The sequence below is a fragment of the Netta rufina genome (assembly GCF_964035555.1).
Source record: "Netta rufina genome assembly, chromosome: 9".
Lineage (NCBI taxonomy): Eukaryota > Metazoa > Chordata > Aves > Anseriformes > Anatidae > Netta > Netta rufina.
In genome coordinates this window covers 15,509,605-15,524,705 of record NC_140132.1, presented here as the reverse complement: position 1 = coordinate 15,524,705, position 15,101 = coordinate 15,509,605, and the positions used below count along the sequence as shown (strand labels likewise).

General features: G+C 46.9%; 1 protein-coding gene across 1 annotated transcript; it reads left to right on the top strand.

Annotated features, from left to right (window-relative positions):
• Window positions 1–5,672: 5,672 nt before the first annotated feature.
• On the top strand, window positions 5,673–12,524 carry CLDN16 (claudin 16; the record flags this gene model as incomplete). The annotated part of the gene is made up of 5 exons (XM_084292373.1): window positions 5,673–5,816; window positions 10,249–10,351; window positions 10,602–10,766; window positions 11,859–12,050; window positions 12,385–12,524. 5 exons carry the CDS (start codon window positions 5,673–5,675, stop codon window positions 12,522–12,524), a joined length of 744 nt encoding a protein of 247 aa, XP_084148499.1.
• Between the last annotated feature and the right edge of the window lie 2,577 nt (window positions 12,525–15,101).

Sequence of the window (15,101 nt, the reverse complement as noted above, 5' to 3'; positions counted from 1 at the left end):
TGGGGTACAACAGGGACAGAAGAGGAGAAAGAGGAAAAGAGCATGCCATGGTCTCCTCTCTGAGTGCACAGAGGGACTCCAGCGCAGAGGAGAGGCCAGGGCAGGAGAGAGAGGAGAGAAGGCCCCTGCAGACACTCCCTATCTAAATGCCTTGGCCAAGATGAGCTCCAGAGGCTGGAGTCACCACTGCCATCTCCTATCCTAGGGCTGGGGCTGCAGCTCTGCCCCTGTGGTACCCATTCCTCAGGGAATTTCCGTCAAAGATTAGCCTGTCCTCCCCACCTTCCATGCCCCCACTGCTCCCTCCAGCCTGCAGCAGGGCTCTGCTCTCAGGTGCTAGCAGAGGGTGCTGGGCTGAGTGTGAGCCACCAGCGGCTCTGCTCAAATTGTCAGCTCGGCAGCACAGGCAGGGGCATTTTTGCCCTGTCCCCTCCTGTGCAGGGACAGGGCTGGAGCCAGGGCACAAGATGCTCTGGCTCTGATCTGCAGTACAGGAGCTGCCAGGGTGCACCAAAACCTTGTGGTGATGACTGACAAGGGGAAGGGTGCCTCTGGTGAGGGGGCAGGTGAGTCCCCAGGGTGTCTGCAGGTGGCTCTCCTCCCTCGCCAGAGCCCACTGTGATGGGCAGACCTGGGGTCGCTGCTGTATCTGCTCTGGGTAGTGTTGGATGCGCAGCAGGGATGCTTGGTGTTAAACTAGGGGACAGAAAACAGGTAGCAAAGGACCGGTGCCAGGCAGGTCAGTAGGCACTGACCCACACTCACCCAGACAGCTCCAAAACCTTTCCCATGCTCATGGGCCATGAATCACGGCCACAACTGTTTTCTCCCAAGCTTTAACTCTTGCCCTTCTTGCTTTTCTATAGCAGATCAAACATCCTGAAGCCAAGCCATTTCTAACTGAGCAGTCCCTTTTATCCCCCCTTGGTGAGTCTCCTGGAGGGTCTTTTATCATTCTCTGATAAGAAGGTCAGCTGAATAGGAGTGGAGGGGGGTACCGTGGCCCAGAGCGGATGCTTCTTGTGCAGTGAGTCACCGGAGGGGCTGGGCTGCAGCAGGGAGCACGGCAGGGCGAGAGGCACGCACACAGCTCCCCTCGGTGCCGTGAACGTGAGCCCTGTTCCTGAGAAGCAGAAGCCGGAGAACAAGCACAATGCAAACTCCTTCTGTGGAATGACTTCTCTTCCTTGGCTTTTCCCTGAAACCATGGAAAGAGTGTAAATATGCTCCTCACTCTCCATGTCCTTCCAGTATGATTGCAATTAGTGGCACGGACCTTGTGTTTCACTTGCATTTTATCACCTTTGCATCAGGGTGCGGGAGACTTCAGACTCATGCTGGGAAACCTGTGCTTGGAAGAGGATGACGACGATACAGGGAAGTGGCAAGGCATCAACAACCCCCAGGGTGCCTGGGGACAAGGGCTATTCACGGGATCTAGTGACATGCCGAGAGAAGGTGTGTCTGATCCACTGCCCTGCTCCTCTGTCCACACACGCCTGCGCGAACCTGGTATGCAGCGCCGGCACTGTGTGTTCTCGGTGGCTGCTTTCAGGAACCCGGAGCTGCTGTCATGCATGTTTTGGCAGATAAGGATCTCACCACTCCCATGCAGAGAGTGCAGCCACCGTGCTACAGGAGGAGCGGGGCTGTGACTCCTCGCTCTCGATCTAAGTCACTTGCTTAGTCACCGCCTCAGTTTCCCCGCTCTAAAATGGGGTTAGTAATACATCCCTGAGATCATGTGTTTGTCAGCTGTGGATTTACTATGCTGCTATAAAAGAAAATGTATCTTACTGAAGAGAGATTACAAGGCATATCAGAGCCTGAAAAAACTATACTGAAATGCTTGTTTTATTATTGTTGCATTGGAGTGACTGAAAATACTGTTTCAAAGGAGTGTATGCAGGCGTCATATCTACACGTGTATTACTCATACACACACAAACACACACACAGTTTTTACTTACTTTTAAGCCCAACTCTAATAGAAAATGCATTTATCTTCTTACTTTCATTTAATCCTGTATATTGCCTGCTTGAAAAGCAGCAGGTTGCTCAGAAATTTTACTGCCCTCCTTGGGGTTACCCAGCTAACACCAAGCTGGCTCCCAGGGCTCTGTGACCACATGAGCACAGCAGGACAGGTATGTTGCAGCTGACACGCACTGCCCAGATCTCTCCATCACCTCTGGCTCCCACACTGTGCCTGTCTGACAAGCCCCTGGCCCTGAGCATGACAATTGCTCCACTGACGGTGTGCTCGCTTGCAATTAGATCTGTATTTCAAGTATTTGATGGGCAGCATCAGAACATCCCTCTTGCTCAAGGTCCTCTGCTACACTGTGTGTTAGATAACATGGCAGCAAAGGGAGGACACACTTTTTCCTGCTCATGGGACTGCAGCCCCACTGTGGTGTTGTTGCAGGAATGATTTTGTGGATATGCAGCTGAAAACCAGCTATGATCCTCCCAAGTGTGGCAGTAGTATCTATCACTCTCTGTAAGTACATCCATAACAGAAATGAGACCATAATGGCTTGCCTTTGACAGGGAGCACAGACCACCTTGTATTAATGGAGTAATAAAAGCAATCGACCTGGAGTGCACTCATCTCATTGCTAGGAGCATGTAGACCAGGTGATAAAGCTGTTGCCTTAGGGAAGTTGTGCTGCATTGATGCCACACAGTTTAAAAGCCCTACTAAACCAAGCTCTGATAATTATTAGGATACCCCGATGCTTTTGTTAGTGTTAAAATACTGCAAATGTTAGATTAGCTGACAGAAAACGATACAGTTTGTGTATATACTGCAGCCTACAGATCCACTTGAAAGCTATACTGAATCATGTCAGCCTGGTTTTAGGCTATACAAAGACATCTTGAGATATTTTGAGAGAGCTGATTTCCAAAGATGAGGGGACATCTGCCATGCTAAGCTAGGAACGCAGTATATAATGAGAAACTGCCACAGACTTTGCTTCATGAAGATGTGGATTTGTTTTAAATAAAGACTATTATATATTTACTGTCAGTTTCTATTGTATAAGAATTCTGCATTCTTTCTAATAACTCCAGCAGTTTCCATGGGACTGTTTAGAGAGGTGAGCCTAATGAAGGAGCAGATACTGTGCTGGTCTCTCTGTCAGGTGAAAATCACAGACCATCATATTGCACGCTCTGGAGCACTCTTACACCAGGGAAAACTGGAGCATCTTGACCTGCTCTGCCACCAGAGCCAGGATGTTCCTGAGCCCTGAGTGAGATGCAAATAGCTGGTGTGAAGCCACTTCATGTCCTTCAGTGACTCATGGCCAGAGAAGCACTGGCATCCTGCTCTAGGAAGGGTCATTCACATGCCCTGCCCTACAGGAAGGGGACACAGTGAGAGAAGATGGAGCTGGAACAACAACACGAATCACTGGACATGCGGAACATAAACGAGATGTTGTTAGAGCTATGGAGAGATGGAGCAAGCCACTGGGAGCCCTGCACCTGAACACGCTGCCTACAGCTCTTTGTGGAGTTTGCTCCTTGGGCTGACAGGCACAGACAAGTGGTGTGCTAAGCCAGAAGAATTGAGTGTGATGGGCTCATGACAAAAGCTTAGAAACTCCACTCTGGCTGGTAGTGTGGTCCTGGTATTTTCCTGGGAGCTTTTAGCTTTCCACCTCATGCTTGTATTGGGAACAATTGCCCATTCTCCCCAGATGGGATTTTGATTTGATTTGATTTGATTTGATTTATTTCTGAAGGAGGCTTGTGTCTGAATTCAGGACAGAGTGAGAAGGCAGGGAGATACATATGGCCATAATACATTGTTCGGTTAGTCCAAGCTCTGCTACTCTCAAGCTCTGCACTTGTCCTCTCTAAGGATTCAGTTCTGCTTGTGGGAAGGCTCACTCCAATTTTCCAGGTCTTCTCTGAGCTCACCACACCACTTTTTCTGAGTTACTACTAATAACAGTTAGCCACAGTACCTTACTCTGAAAACTGGTGCAGCCACAGGTTAATTAACATAGAAGAAGGCAGGTACAGGAAGGTTATGCATATGTCAGTACCTGTCTCATGTCAGTGCAATCCATATACATGTGGCTAATGAAAGTCATTACCCTTTATGAGGCCGTGTGGCCAATGCCATGTCCCTGTGGGTCAGAACTGTTGGAAACACAAGCTTGCCCTTGTCATAGAAAGCGATAAAGTGAAGATCATGGTATTTTTTTTGCCTTATATAGGCACTTGGAAGCAAGAAATTTCAGCAGAAAGCTTCATACCCACACAACCGTATCAAGACATGCGTCTGGCAATGAAGGAAGAAAAGTTCCTCGGTGCTCAGCTTCTAAGAATGGAATTAAAAAACACAGCAGGAAAGGTAAAGCAGCCCAGAGCCCTACAGACCCTGCCTTTTTGACTTGGGCACTTTGTTCTTTATCCAGTGTCTCCCAGCAGCACATACTGAGGAATTCTGCAGTGCGTCCTCTGAAGCACCGAGTGATCCTGGGGTAGAGGCAAAAAGATACCTCTGACAGTAAAACTGCCTCGTAAGGTTATGAGAGGAATTCTCCAGGTTATATACTGCTGTAACAACAAACAAGTTATTGCTATTATTTTTGGAGGGAATTCTTGTAGAAGAGAAAGCAAGCTTTGAACAGCTCTGTAAAAGTACAAACTGGCTCCATCTTCAGGTGGCAGATGAGGTGACAGACACGCTCGGTTTGGGAAAGCAGATTGCAAACAGCAAGAATCTGCTCCTCAGCCCTGTGCTGAAGACTTGCCCACTAAAAGTAAATCTCCATATTTTTTTTTTTTTTTTTTTTTTACAGCTTCTCTTTCCAAAAATAAAGATTATTGAGTATGTGATGGTTCTGTACATATGGACCTTCAGGGTGGAAGGATTTTCTAGTCCTTCTCCCCCTTGGTTTTCCTGGAAGCTGGCCCTGTGGCCTAGCTTGAAAAGTTCCAGATTTCCATGTGTGATCTGCAGTAAGGCCATGAACGGGGCATGAGAAGTATGTAGGTTCGGCTTAAATGCAGAGTAAAGAGCTCCATATCTGAGCTGGGATAGTTGTTTGTGGTTGTTGGTGTTGGCGCTGAGGGTCCATGACTGCTACCCTTTCCCTTCCCTTCCTGCATTGAACTGGATCATCAGGGTGCTGGAGCCCGACAGGGTAACCAAAGGGCCTGGAATCTTCACCTGTGCACGCTATAGTTTGTCAGTACCGAGGCATGAACTAGTATGGAGGAATAAATATTAATGTGCTGCATGGGTGTGCACATGGATGCACTTGTGTATTACACGTAGTGGTGCTCAAAACTTCTTCCCTGAACAAGTTTTGATCCTTTTACAAAATCTCTACTTTGCTAACCCCTGTGACGATACCTTTTCCTTCCCTTGGAGGCCCAGGACTCCAGCTATGTGTGTGTCACTTCTGCACAGCCCCATTTCCCTTCAGCCAGGCATGACAAGACCTCCAGCCGTGCAGGGCTGATTGGCTGCAGCAACTCCACGTTTGGTGTGGGCTCCCTCCTCCTGTCCCTGCTTCGGCTCTGCTTTTGCAGAACTCAGGAGTTCCCACTGTTCATGGCCACTGGAAAGGGCAGTGGTGACCTGGACATGAAGGCTCTGCTTCTATTCCAGCTTTAAGAAAAAAGACCCGGGCACTGTTTTTCCCATGCCGCTGGATGTGCTGCAGCCTTCTGGGATGAGGTTTTTCCTCCAGTATGCTGGCTGTTTTTTTGCTTTTTTTTCTACTGGGTTTTTGATAGTATCTACCTGGACAGACTGCTGGATGGTGAATGCTGATGATTCCCTGGAGGTAAGATCTTTCAGGGTACCAGATCTCCAAATCAAATGTGTCCTAAGGAGACCGTGGCATCGTTGCTCCACTCTCATCTACATTTCCCTGGTTGGGCTGGATGAAAGTGGATGAAAATGAAACAAATGACTCTGGCAAGAGCAGGGGAAAAGTGGTCATTTTGTGTAATTCTCTCTGCTAGGCTCTGCTCTCAGGAAAAGTCTAAAGACTCCAGATTTAAATGTGCATGAACTGGAGCACATTACCCAGCATCTCCAGCCTGCACAAAAATTTTGGAGGTGTTTCTCGTTCTGTAGGTCAGTCTTCTTGGTGAAGAAATCCAATATATACATCTGTGCTCCACAAGCATTTTTCTTAATAGCCATTGAGCTCTAGGGCTAACAGAAATGTGTGGGGACCATGGGGACTGCTGTCAGATCCAGCACGCAAAAATATTTTCTTGAACTTGTGCAGACATTAGCACTTTCATGTTAGAGAACGGTTTTGGCAGAAGTAAGTTGAAAGAAATGAAGGGGCAGAATGGCACATATTTGCAAGCTGTGCCCCAGACTCCAGACCCTAAATCATCCCTATTTCCCTAGGATGTGGTACTGCAGTTTTCTTCCCCAGGCAGGCATCATTTTCTGCACATTGAAGGGCTGCAGGGCCACAGTGTGGAAATCTGTTGTCTGGAAAACTGGGTGCTTTGTGCTGAGGTGAAACACTTCCCAGGACAGAGACTTCGGCTGAATTTATCAGGAGGAAACTTTCTATCTGCAGGCTAGCAGAGGAAATCAGAGGAGCTCCTCTGCATTCAGTGACGGTAATGGGATGTTCAGCAGTTTGAAGGAAGCACAGTTGAAAGGGCGTAACAGGCTCAAGGCTGCTGACTTGAGAGGAACTGCCAGTGAACCCCCAGCAGGAAAAAGAGTGTGGACCCACTAGTTCTGGCTGGGATATCGCTCTTTGTTTGTCATCCTAATTTGGGGGTTATTTTAGATTAATTTCAGGAAACCGTGAATCATTTGGGATCAGCTGAGAATATCAGTATGTTCAGAAAAGCCAAATGGATCCCATATTGAGGCTTCATTTCCGAGCAAAACAGAGGAGGGACACCCAATCTTGAATAAAGTGAGTCCGGGAAAGAACTCAGCCCGATACCCCAAGGCTGTGTAACCTTGTCTTCTTGCCACAAAGGCACCTGTGCTGGGCTGTCCCTAAGTGCTCCATTAACACCCAGTGTGGTTATTAGCAGCCTCCACTCTCACATTCCTGCTCTGAGTGTGAATACTAAATACTGGAGCAAAGTGCCCCCAGCCTTAATACCTGACCAAATGACCTCCCTAATGGCCCTAATGACTCATTGCCTCTCACAATATGGGAATGCAGGGAAACTGTCCATGGCCAGGAAAGCCTGGAGTGCACAGTAACTCCTATTTTCAGCTAGGAAAAGGGTTATTCAGACAACTTTCAACTTCAGGAGAAAGCACCTCCATCCTCCAGCATGGAAATCCCTCTTGCCTTTGACCTTGGCCTACAGCATCTCGTCTCCACTGCAGAACTCTGGATCCAGCAAGATGCAGCACCACAGAGCGGGGCTCAAACTCTTGCACTCACTGTGAGCATTAAGGCAAACCTGGGCTAGGTTTGGCAGTGGTTTGTGCTGGAAAAAGCCATAAACTGCTTCCCAGCGAGCACTGTTGTGTGCACTCAGTCCCTCCCTGTTGTGGATGGATTAAAAGTCTCACCACCACTGTTAAACACTGCCTGGTTCACTCTCGTGCTAGGCTCATCATCACTGTGTGCTGGCACCTTTTACAGTGCGGTAAAACACCATGACTAACGTCTCTCACATGTTTGTCTTCTGTGCTTTCCCCAGAAGGGTAAGCGTGTGCTTGTTCTGTCATTTTTTATATTAGATTTATTTTAGTAGTAATTATACATCATGCATAGGATATGATTATATATATTACAGTCATTATGCAGTTTATGTTTTACATGCATACCTGTGTTAGGGAAAGCAGGTCGTGGTGATGTGTTTCATAATCAGAATGGGAGATGAGGAGTTCTGGCCAGAAATTGCAACTCCTTGGGGAGTCCTTGGCTGGGCTCAGGAAAGCTGGAGTGGGTTTGCTACAAGAAGAAAGAGGTGACGGGGTGCTAACAAAATGGTGCATGGCTGTGACCATGGGATGACAACATCAGTGTTGTGTCCCCATGATGGCCCAGGTGGCCTTGACCCCTCCATTTGCAGCAGCGAGTTTCCACGTGCCAGGTGTGTGCCTGCCCAAAGGCAGATGCCCAAGGCTAGCTGAGGAGCAGACTAACAACCAGAAGGACAAACAGAACACAAAGCAGAGGGGAGAAAGGGATGTCCAAGGAAGTTAAGAAACTGATAACAAAATCTGGAATAGTTCAGCAGTGGCTCAGGCTAGCCACAGGTCTCCCCCTCCGACATCTGTTCCCATCACTCTTGCATCAAGAAATGAAACTTTTATCCCTGGCTGTGCATGTGCTGCAGAATTCCTTGGTTATGCTCATCTTCTGTGCTAGCAAGAGTAGATGACAGGTGGCACATCCCAAGAATAAAAAAAAAAAAAATCTTTTTTTTTTTTTTTTTTTTCCAGTCTAGGAAGGAGGTAGGTTCACAAGCTAGATTATGATGAATTTTTTACCTCTAGGACCTGCCTCTGTTTTACCTGGAAGCAAATGAAGCCTGGAATGCCATTAGCCTCTTTATAAATAATTTAGATGAGGATGCTGCCTGTAAGATTTAAAAAACAATACTAATGTGAGCAAGTGCATGAGAGTAGTAGCTGAATATAGAGTAGTACGAATAATCCTACAGAGATTTGAGATGAATGTGAAATGGTATAAACACAAGTGGAACAAAATGCAGTTTAATAAAAATATGTTAATTTCAAGCACAGCCCAAATGCTGATAAATAAAGACCAAAGAGGGGCTGCAGCTGTATTGAGGGCCACAGTAAATGCTTACGCCTATGCAAATTGGTTAACATGAAACTGTTCTCTTGAAAAATAAGAATCAATGAAAACAGCTTTTTTTTCTTTGTTTTTTTTTTTTTTTTTTTTTTTTTGTGATATTTTTCATTTAACTTGCCCCCAAATTCTGAGAAATTGTAAGTAGTTTTCATCTTCATAAAACAAAACATGTAGATTATTTTCATTGAAACTTGAATAACAACTTTTTGCCAGCCTGAAATAGTGAATCATTTTTAGTCACCTTTAGTCCACCCTGCAGTATCACGGAGAGCTTGTACAATTTGTACACTGTGCTGTGAAGAAAGTACTGTGGCTGGCTACAGGTTTCAATACATCACAGATTAGACTTTATTAAGCAGCTGAGATGTGTTATTATCTGCTTTGAGATTTACAAAGCATAGGAAAAATGAATTTTTCACATCACCCAAACCAGCACGGTTCCTGTCCCCTGTGTGAGACCCATTCCCCCTAAATTTCTCTTTCCACTAGCAGCAGTAAGGTGCCCCTGGCAGCAGCAGGGGTAGGCTGGAGCCCAAAGCTGCACCCACATTATCTCCGCTCCTTGTATGAGCAATCCCAGGAATGTTTTAGAGGCGCTCGTTGCCATATTTGCATTGGTAATTAAAATGCCTCCCATATTAAAGCGATTTATGAAAGGCTGGGCTGGGAATGCTATCTAAGGCTTCGGGAGGACAGAAAGGATGAGCCATGATGCTACTGCAAGGTCTGCGAAGTCTGGATGTCTTGGCGATGAGTGGCCAGGTGCATCGGTCCCACAGCAGCACAGCGGGAGCCCCAGGGCCAGGATTAACGCTGGCTTCCTCTGCTTTTCCAGCCGGTGTTCAGGGCTGAGTCACTTGGGGCAGCCCTTCAGAAACATTTGGGAAGGGGCTCACACCTTGCTCTGCAGCAAAACACTCCTGTATTGCGCCAAGGCCAGCTCTCCTGGTGTGAGGCTGGTCCCTGTGAGTCACGAGCAGCTCCGTCCTCCTGAGCCTTCTCCGCAGGAAGGTGGGGGAAAGAGAGTGTGATGGCAAACCCATGGGTCGTCTGGTCCACAGCCCTGCCCAGCTCAGCCTGGGAAAGCAGCTGGCAAGGCTGCAAGAGCTGCAAGTGCTGCAAGAGCTGCAAGGCTGCAAGAGCAAACATCACCTACCCCCAGCTTCTCCCAGACATTCCCTTCAGAATTTTTATCCTTCCCAAAATGATGGTTTTGTGCCCCAATGTCTCATCTGAATCTATTTCATTCTAATTTAAAATCATGAGCAGGGACATAGAAAATTTCTTTCTTTCTTTCCATCCTGACCCTTTTTCAGTTCTTCATACTAAACAAGTCCAAAGAGCCATTGACATAACTGGACCAGGGTTCCTGCTGAACAGCCTAGCTGCCCGTCTGCTGTGTTGGTGGATATAGTAATTTATGGTCTTTTTTTCTCCTCTTAACCTGTAGGTGAGTACAAAATGCCGTGGCCTGTGGTGGGAATGTGTCACAAATGTTTTTGATGGGATCCAAACTTGCGATGAGTACGACTCCATCTTCGCTGAGCACCCCGGTACGTAAGAGATAAAGGTATTTCTATGAGCAGTGGGGAGACCTGAGTGAAGAACAGGGAGACAAAAAGAGCAGATAATTTGGTGTACCCATGTATTGCAGCCATCTTTCTTTTCTCAGTTGAGTATTATTCCCAGGGGAAGCTGGAGAAAGCTTCACTCCAGGAAAAAATATTTCCACAGGACCTGACCCCATTACCCACCCACATGGCCATTCCTCACATGCTAGAACAATCTGCTTCTCTCCTGCAGTGAAGCTGGTGCTGACCCGAGCCATGATGATCACAGCAGATATCCTGGCAGGATTTGGATTTCTCTTCCTTGTCCTGGGACTGGATTGTGTGAAATTCCTTCCAGACGAGCCACTCATCAAGCTGCGCATCTGCCTGGTGTCTGGAGTTACCTTGCTCATCGCAGGTATTCCACTGCACCCCTGCCCTGCACAACACCCTTTAGCAAAAGGGGAAAGCTTTAAAGCCTTCCCTTATTTGGGGACAGGAGTTGGTGATTTTCTAGAGGGTAAACACAGGAGAAGGATGTTTATTTGCTTTATTTGTGCAATATAGCTTCCACTATTCACCACCTGCCCCTAGCAGCACATAGTTGAGTTTATCTGCTTTCATTTCATTTATTGGCCAGATGCCTTGGCTGCTGTGTTGACTGAGTTCCATTTACTGCTGGTTTGCTGTGAGGAACTCAGTGTTGTTGATAGAGCAAAGAGGCAGAATTGCTGAAGGATTAGAAATGCCCTGGCATCCTGGTTTGGTTCCTTGTTCTGGCACAGACTGTGTGACCTTGGGCAAGTCACTTAGCCCCAAATCTCTGCAGTTGATTTGTAATAAAAGGATAATAGCACATCTCTCCTTCCCAGGTGATAAGTACCTGGCTGACCTAGGTGCTTTGCTGTTACAGCCAGTGGGAGGATTTTAAACACAATATAAATAGACAGCTGACTAGGTACCAGATCTTTTCATTTGACTTTTTGCCAGTATTAACCATCTACCTCTACTTTAGCATATGCTGATTTAACATGTAACTTACCCCAGCTACTGGGAGCACGTGTACTTTGGGAGGTTCTTTTAAACATCCTCTGTGTACCTCACAAAGTTGACTTGAAAAATGCTGTTAAAGTTCAGAAAGTCAAAGGAGATTAGAAAATTAAAATCTCAAAGCAACTTTACAACAAGCTAAGAAAGAAGGAGCTTTCTGCCTTTTAATGCAAAACTCTAAGTGCTACCAACTGGAGCTTATAGTGGCTGGGGCCATGAGGTACAAACGTTGTCTGAAAGGGCTCAAGCTGACATCAGTAGGGGCAAGGATAAATCAGCCAAAGTGACTGGGCTGAGACAGAGCAGGGGCCAAAACCTCATGTTCAAGGAAGTTCTTCCTATCCTAAAGTCTGCCCCAAAAGAGAGCAGGCTGTAGCTCAAAATTTTGTATTTGTGGTCGCTTTGATATCACTGCAGCCTGTGTGGGAGCTCCGTGTGGCACCTCCCTCCCATCCTGCAGGTCTCCCAGGCATTACTGGCTCGGTGTGGTACGCCGTTGACGTCTACGTGGAGCGCTCCTCTCTGGTCTTCCACAACGTGTTTCTGGGCATCCAGTACAAGTTTGGCTGGTCCTGCTGGCTCGGCATGGCGGGGTCGCTTGGCTGTTTCTTGTCTGGGGCCCTGCTCACCTGCTGCATGTACCTCTTCAGAGGTGAGGAGCTCTTCTAGGGCTGAAATGCACCAAAGAGACAGATGTTTCTCAGGGCCTACTACAGGCACATGGCATCAGGAATGTCCTTCAGGCATGTCCTTCAGGATGGCTGCTCATCCCCTGTTGCAGCATCCTCAGCTGTAAAATGGGAATAATGCTATTTCAGCAGCACTATGAAGCACATCAAGGGCTTTGGGTGGGAGCTGAGGTGTAGGTATGACATAAAATGTGTTATTACATCATATCTTTGAATGCTTCTTTCTCTGTATTTCGAGGCTTTACAAGCTGAAATTCACCAAGCACTCATTAGCAGATCCTATTTCTCTCCTCACAGAGACCAGCTCTGGAAGGCTTCACCCTGCTTACTCCTTGAGGAAAGGCTATTCCTCAGCTGGGACAGTTGTAACCAATGTGCACCTGCCATCCTCACAAACAGCTACTGCCAAAATGTATGCCGTGGATACGAGAGTGTGAGGAGGAGGCAAATGCACCAGAAAGAGCTCCACTCCAGTGGGTTGTGCAGGAACCTGAGCTCCTGGGGTTGTGGTATAGATGAAAAGTTGAATTTTGACGATGTACTGTGTGTTACAATATTTGCATTATGACAGCTTCACAAAAATTGCCTTCAAGAAAGTAATCTCCAGGAAGACTTTGCTTCAAGGATTCCAGTTTTCTCGAGTACTGGGGCTGCTTGCATAAGCACAGACTGAAATAGCCAACACAAAATCTTCCAGCTTTTGGCTCATCACTATCAGTGCGAGTGAAATAAATCAGCTGCTCCTGGAATCAGCCACCAGTGTTCAGTGTGAAGATCCCCAGACTGCAAGGTGGATCTGCTCCCTGTCTGGCAATGTGTTGAAAGAACATACAAAGCAGAAAATACATGCTCCTGTGGAGAGAGGGACTGATCATCTGGCAAACATCTGGGCCCCGTGCAGCCAGCACGGGGGATGTTGCTCCTGAAGGTAGCTGGGGAGCTCAACAGAAGATAAAGAGCTGTGTTAAATGCCTGGCTGCATTTTTTGGCCCATAAACCTCTGCACTGAGGAAACACTGGAAATTCAGGTGCATTCTTTCCTGTAAAATACAGATTTTCTCTGTAGGTGCTAAAATGTACATTAGGGATTCACTAGATTTCACTGAGATCTGGAAATTGCCAGCTCCTTTCTGTTTAGTAAAAGTTTTGCCTGGACAGACAGTGAGTGAAGATCCAAGACCTGGCCTTGTGCATGACAATGAACCTATACCAGCTAGAAAGCAGGATAAAGGATTGTAAAAACTTCTCCCTCTTTCCATCAAAGGGTATTTAAATCCAGTTCAGGACTGCTGTCTCCTGCTGCAATCCAGGCTGCCTTCAGCACATTCCCTAAGGATGGGTGCAAAAGCACTGACAGCCCTTCAATACCTCTGAAGGAAAAAGAACTTGAGACATGGCTTTGTTAGGTTGGGTGGGACCTGCCCAAATCCAGTCCTTTCTGCCATGAGCACCACTTTATTCAGTGATGGGCACTTTTCTCACTGAGAGTGAGAAAAGGCTTTCAGCACAGAGAGGTACCTATCTGGGGTGGTGGAGAAACATCAGGGGTTTCATTAGGGGTGTGCACACCCTTGAGAACAGAGGGCCCACCAAATGGAGGCTTCCTCCACTAACCACTTGGTGGACTGGAAGGAAAAACTCCTTCCTCTGATACAAAGTGAAGCTTGATGGCCACAGGCAGATGGGATGGAGTGGGTTGAGTCTCTCTGAGAGCCCCTACAATGGAAGATGAGGGGCTTAGTCCTCTCATGGGTTATCCATGGGTTATCTTTTTTTTTTTTTTTTCTGGGATTTTTTTTTCTTGTTCAGAAGAGGAGGAACAGTCGGGTATCACCTGCTAATACAGGTGTGCTGGCAAATCTCAGGCCATTGATTTCTCCTGCTCTTTTTCTGGGGTATGCTGTAGCTGGGGAAACTTTTGGGCCTTTGTCTTGATGGTCTTCAGTTTGCTTTAGGATGCCAAGAAGTGTTTTGTGACTTGCAACACATGGGTCACAACAAGCAATCATTCAGTAGGCACTTTGGGATTAAACGTTTAAACTCTGGTCAAGGGTAAATATAGAGGACTGATCTCATTTGTTCCTTCAGCCTTGTGCTCCTCCAGGGGTACCAATAAGGCATATGCATACCCCAAATACTGTCTTAACTCAGGGTGCACATTCCTCAAATATACACGTACACAGAGATTGTTGCATAAACATTCACGAGACTTTCTTTTCTTCAGTATATGTGTGGAATAAGGGTTAATTCTGTTCTTCCTGTGCTATACAGTAGCTTTTGAAGATCTACATCCTGCACAAGAGGGCTAAGAAAAGGTCACAGCAGCCCTTAGGTTTGCTGGGTTAATGTTTTGTAACAACCATTCCAGTGCTGCATTGGTTCATTCAAATCCCGCTGACACTCCATCTGATGTTTTGATCAGTTGTTAATATTTAATTGTTGATTCACTGATTGATTGAACTCTGATTTCATGACTGCAGCGTGAAGTCTTCCTTAGCTTGTCATAATGCCACAATGCCAATCTATTTCAGTATGGTCATTTACTCATTTGCAACAAATTCCCCCAGAAAGTACAGAGGTCTTCCTTTCTCTTTCAAAATCACAACCAGTTGCCAAGACCTGAGGCATTGCAGCTGAGCTCAGGTATTAATGTGTTTCTTTAGCTCTTCCAAATTCCTATCTGCATCCTACTCAGCTCACAGGAGGAGTGGGGCAGGATATAACAGACCACCCTTGCCTTCCTGACAGCCACTGGTGGCTTCACAAGACTGTTCAGCTGCACTTTCCAGACGAGGCCCAACATTTAATCCTTCGGTTCCAACAGGTTTTTAGCCTTCTCCCACTTTTCACTGACTCCTAAGGAGTGTTTTTGCCCATTGGAGCATCTAGTCCACTTCAGTTTCATCGTTTAGTTTCTGAGGCCGCAGACAGAGGTGGGGACTGAGCCAAGACCTCCCTTTCTTCCTCCCTGACATCTCCTCAACTGCAGCATCTCCTCAACCCTGGGGCTCCCC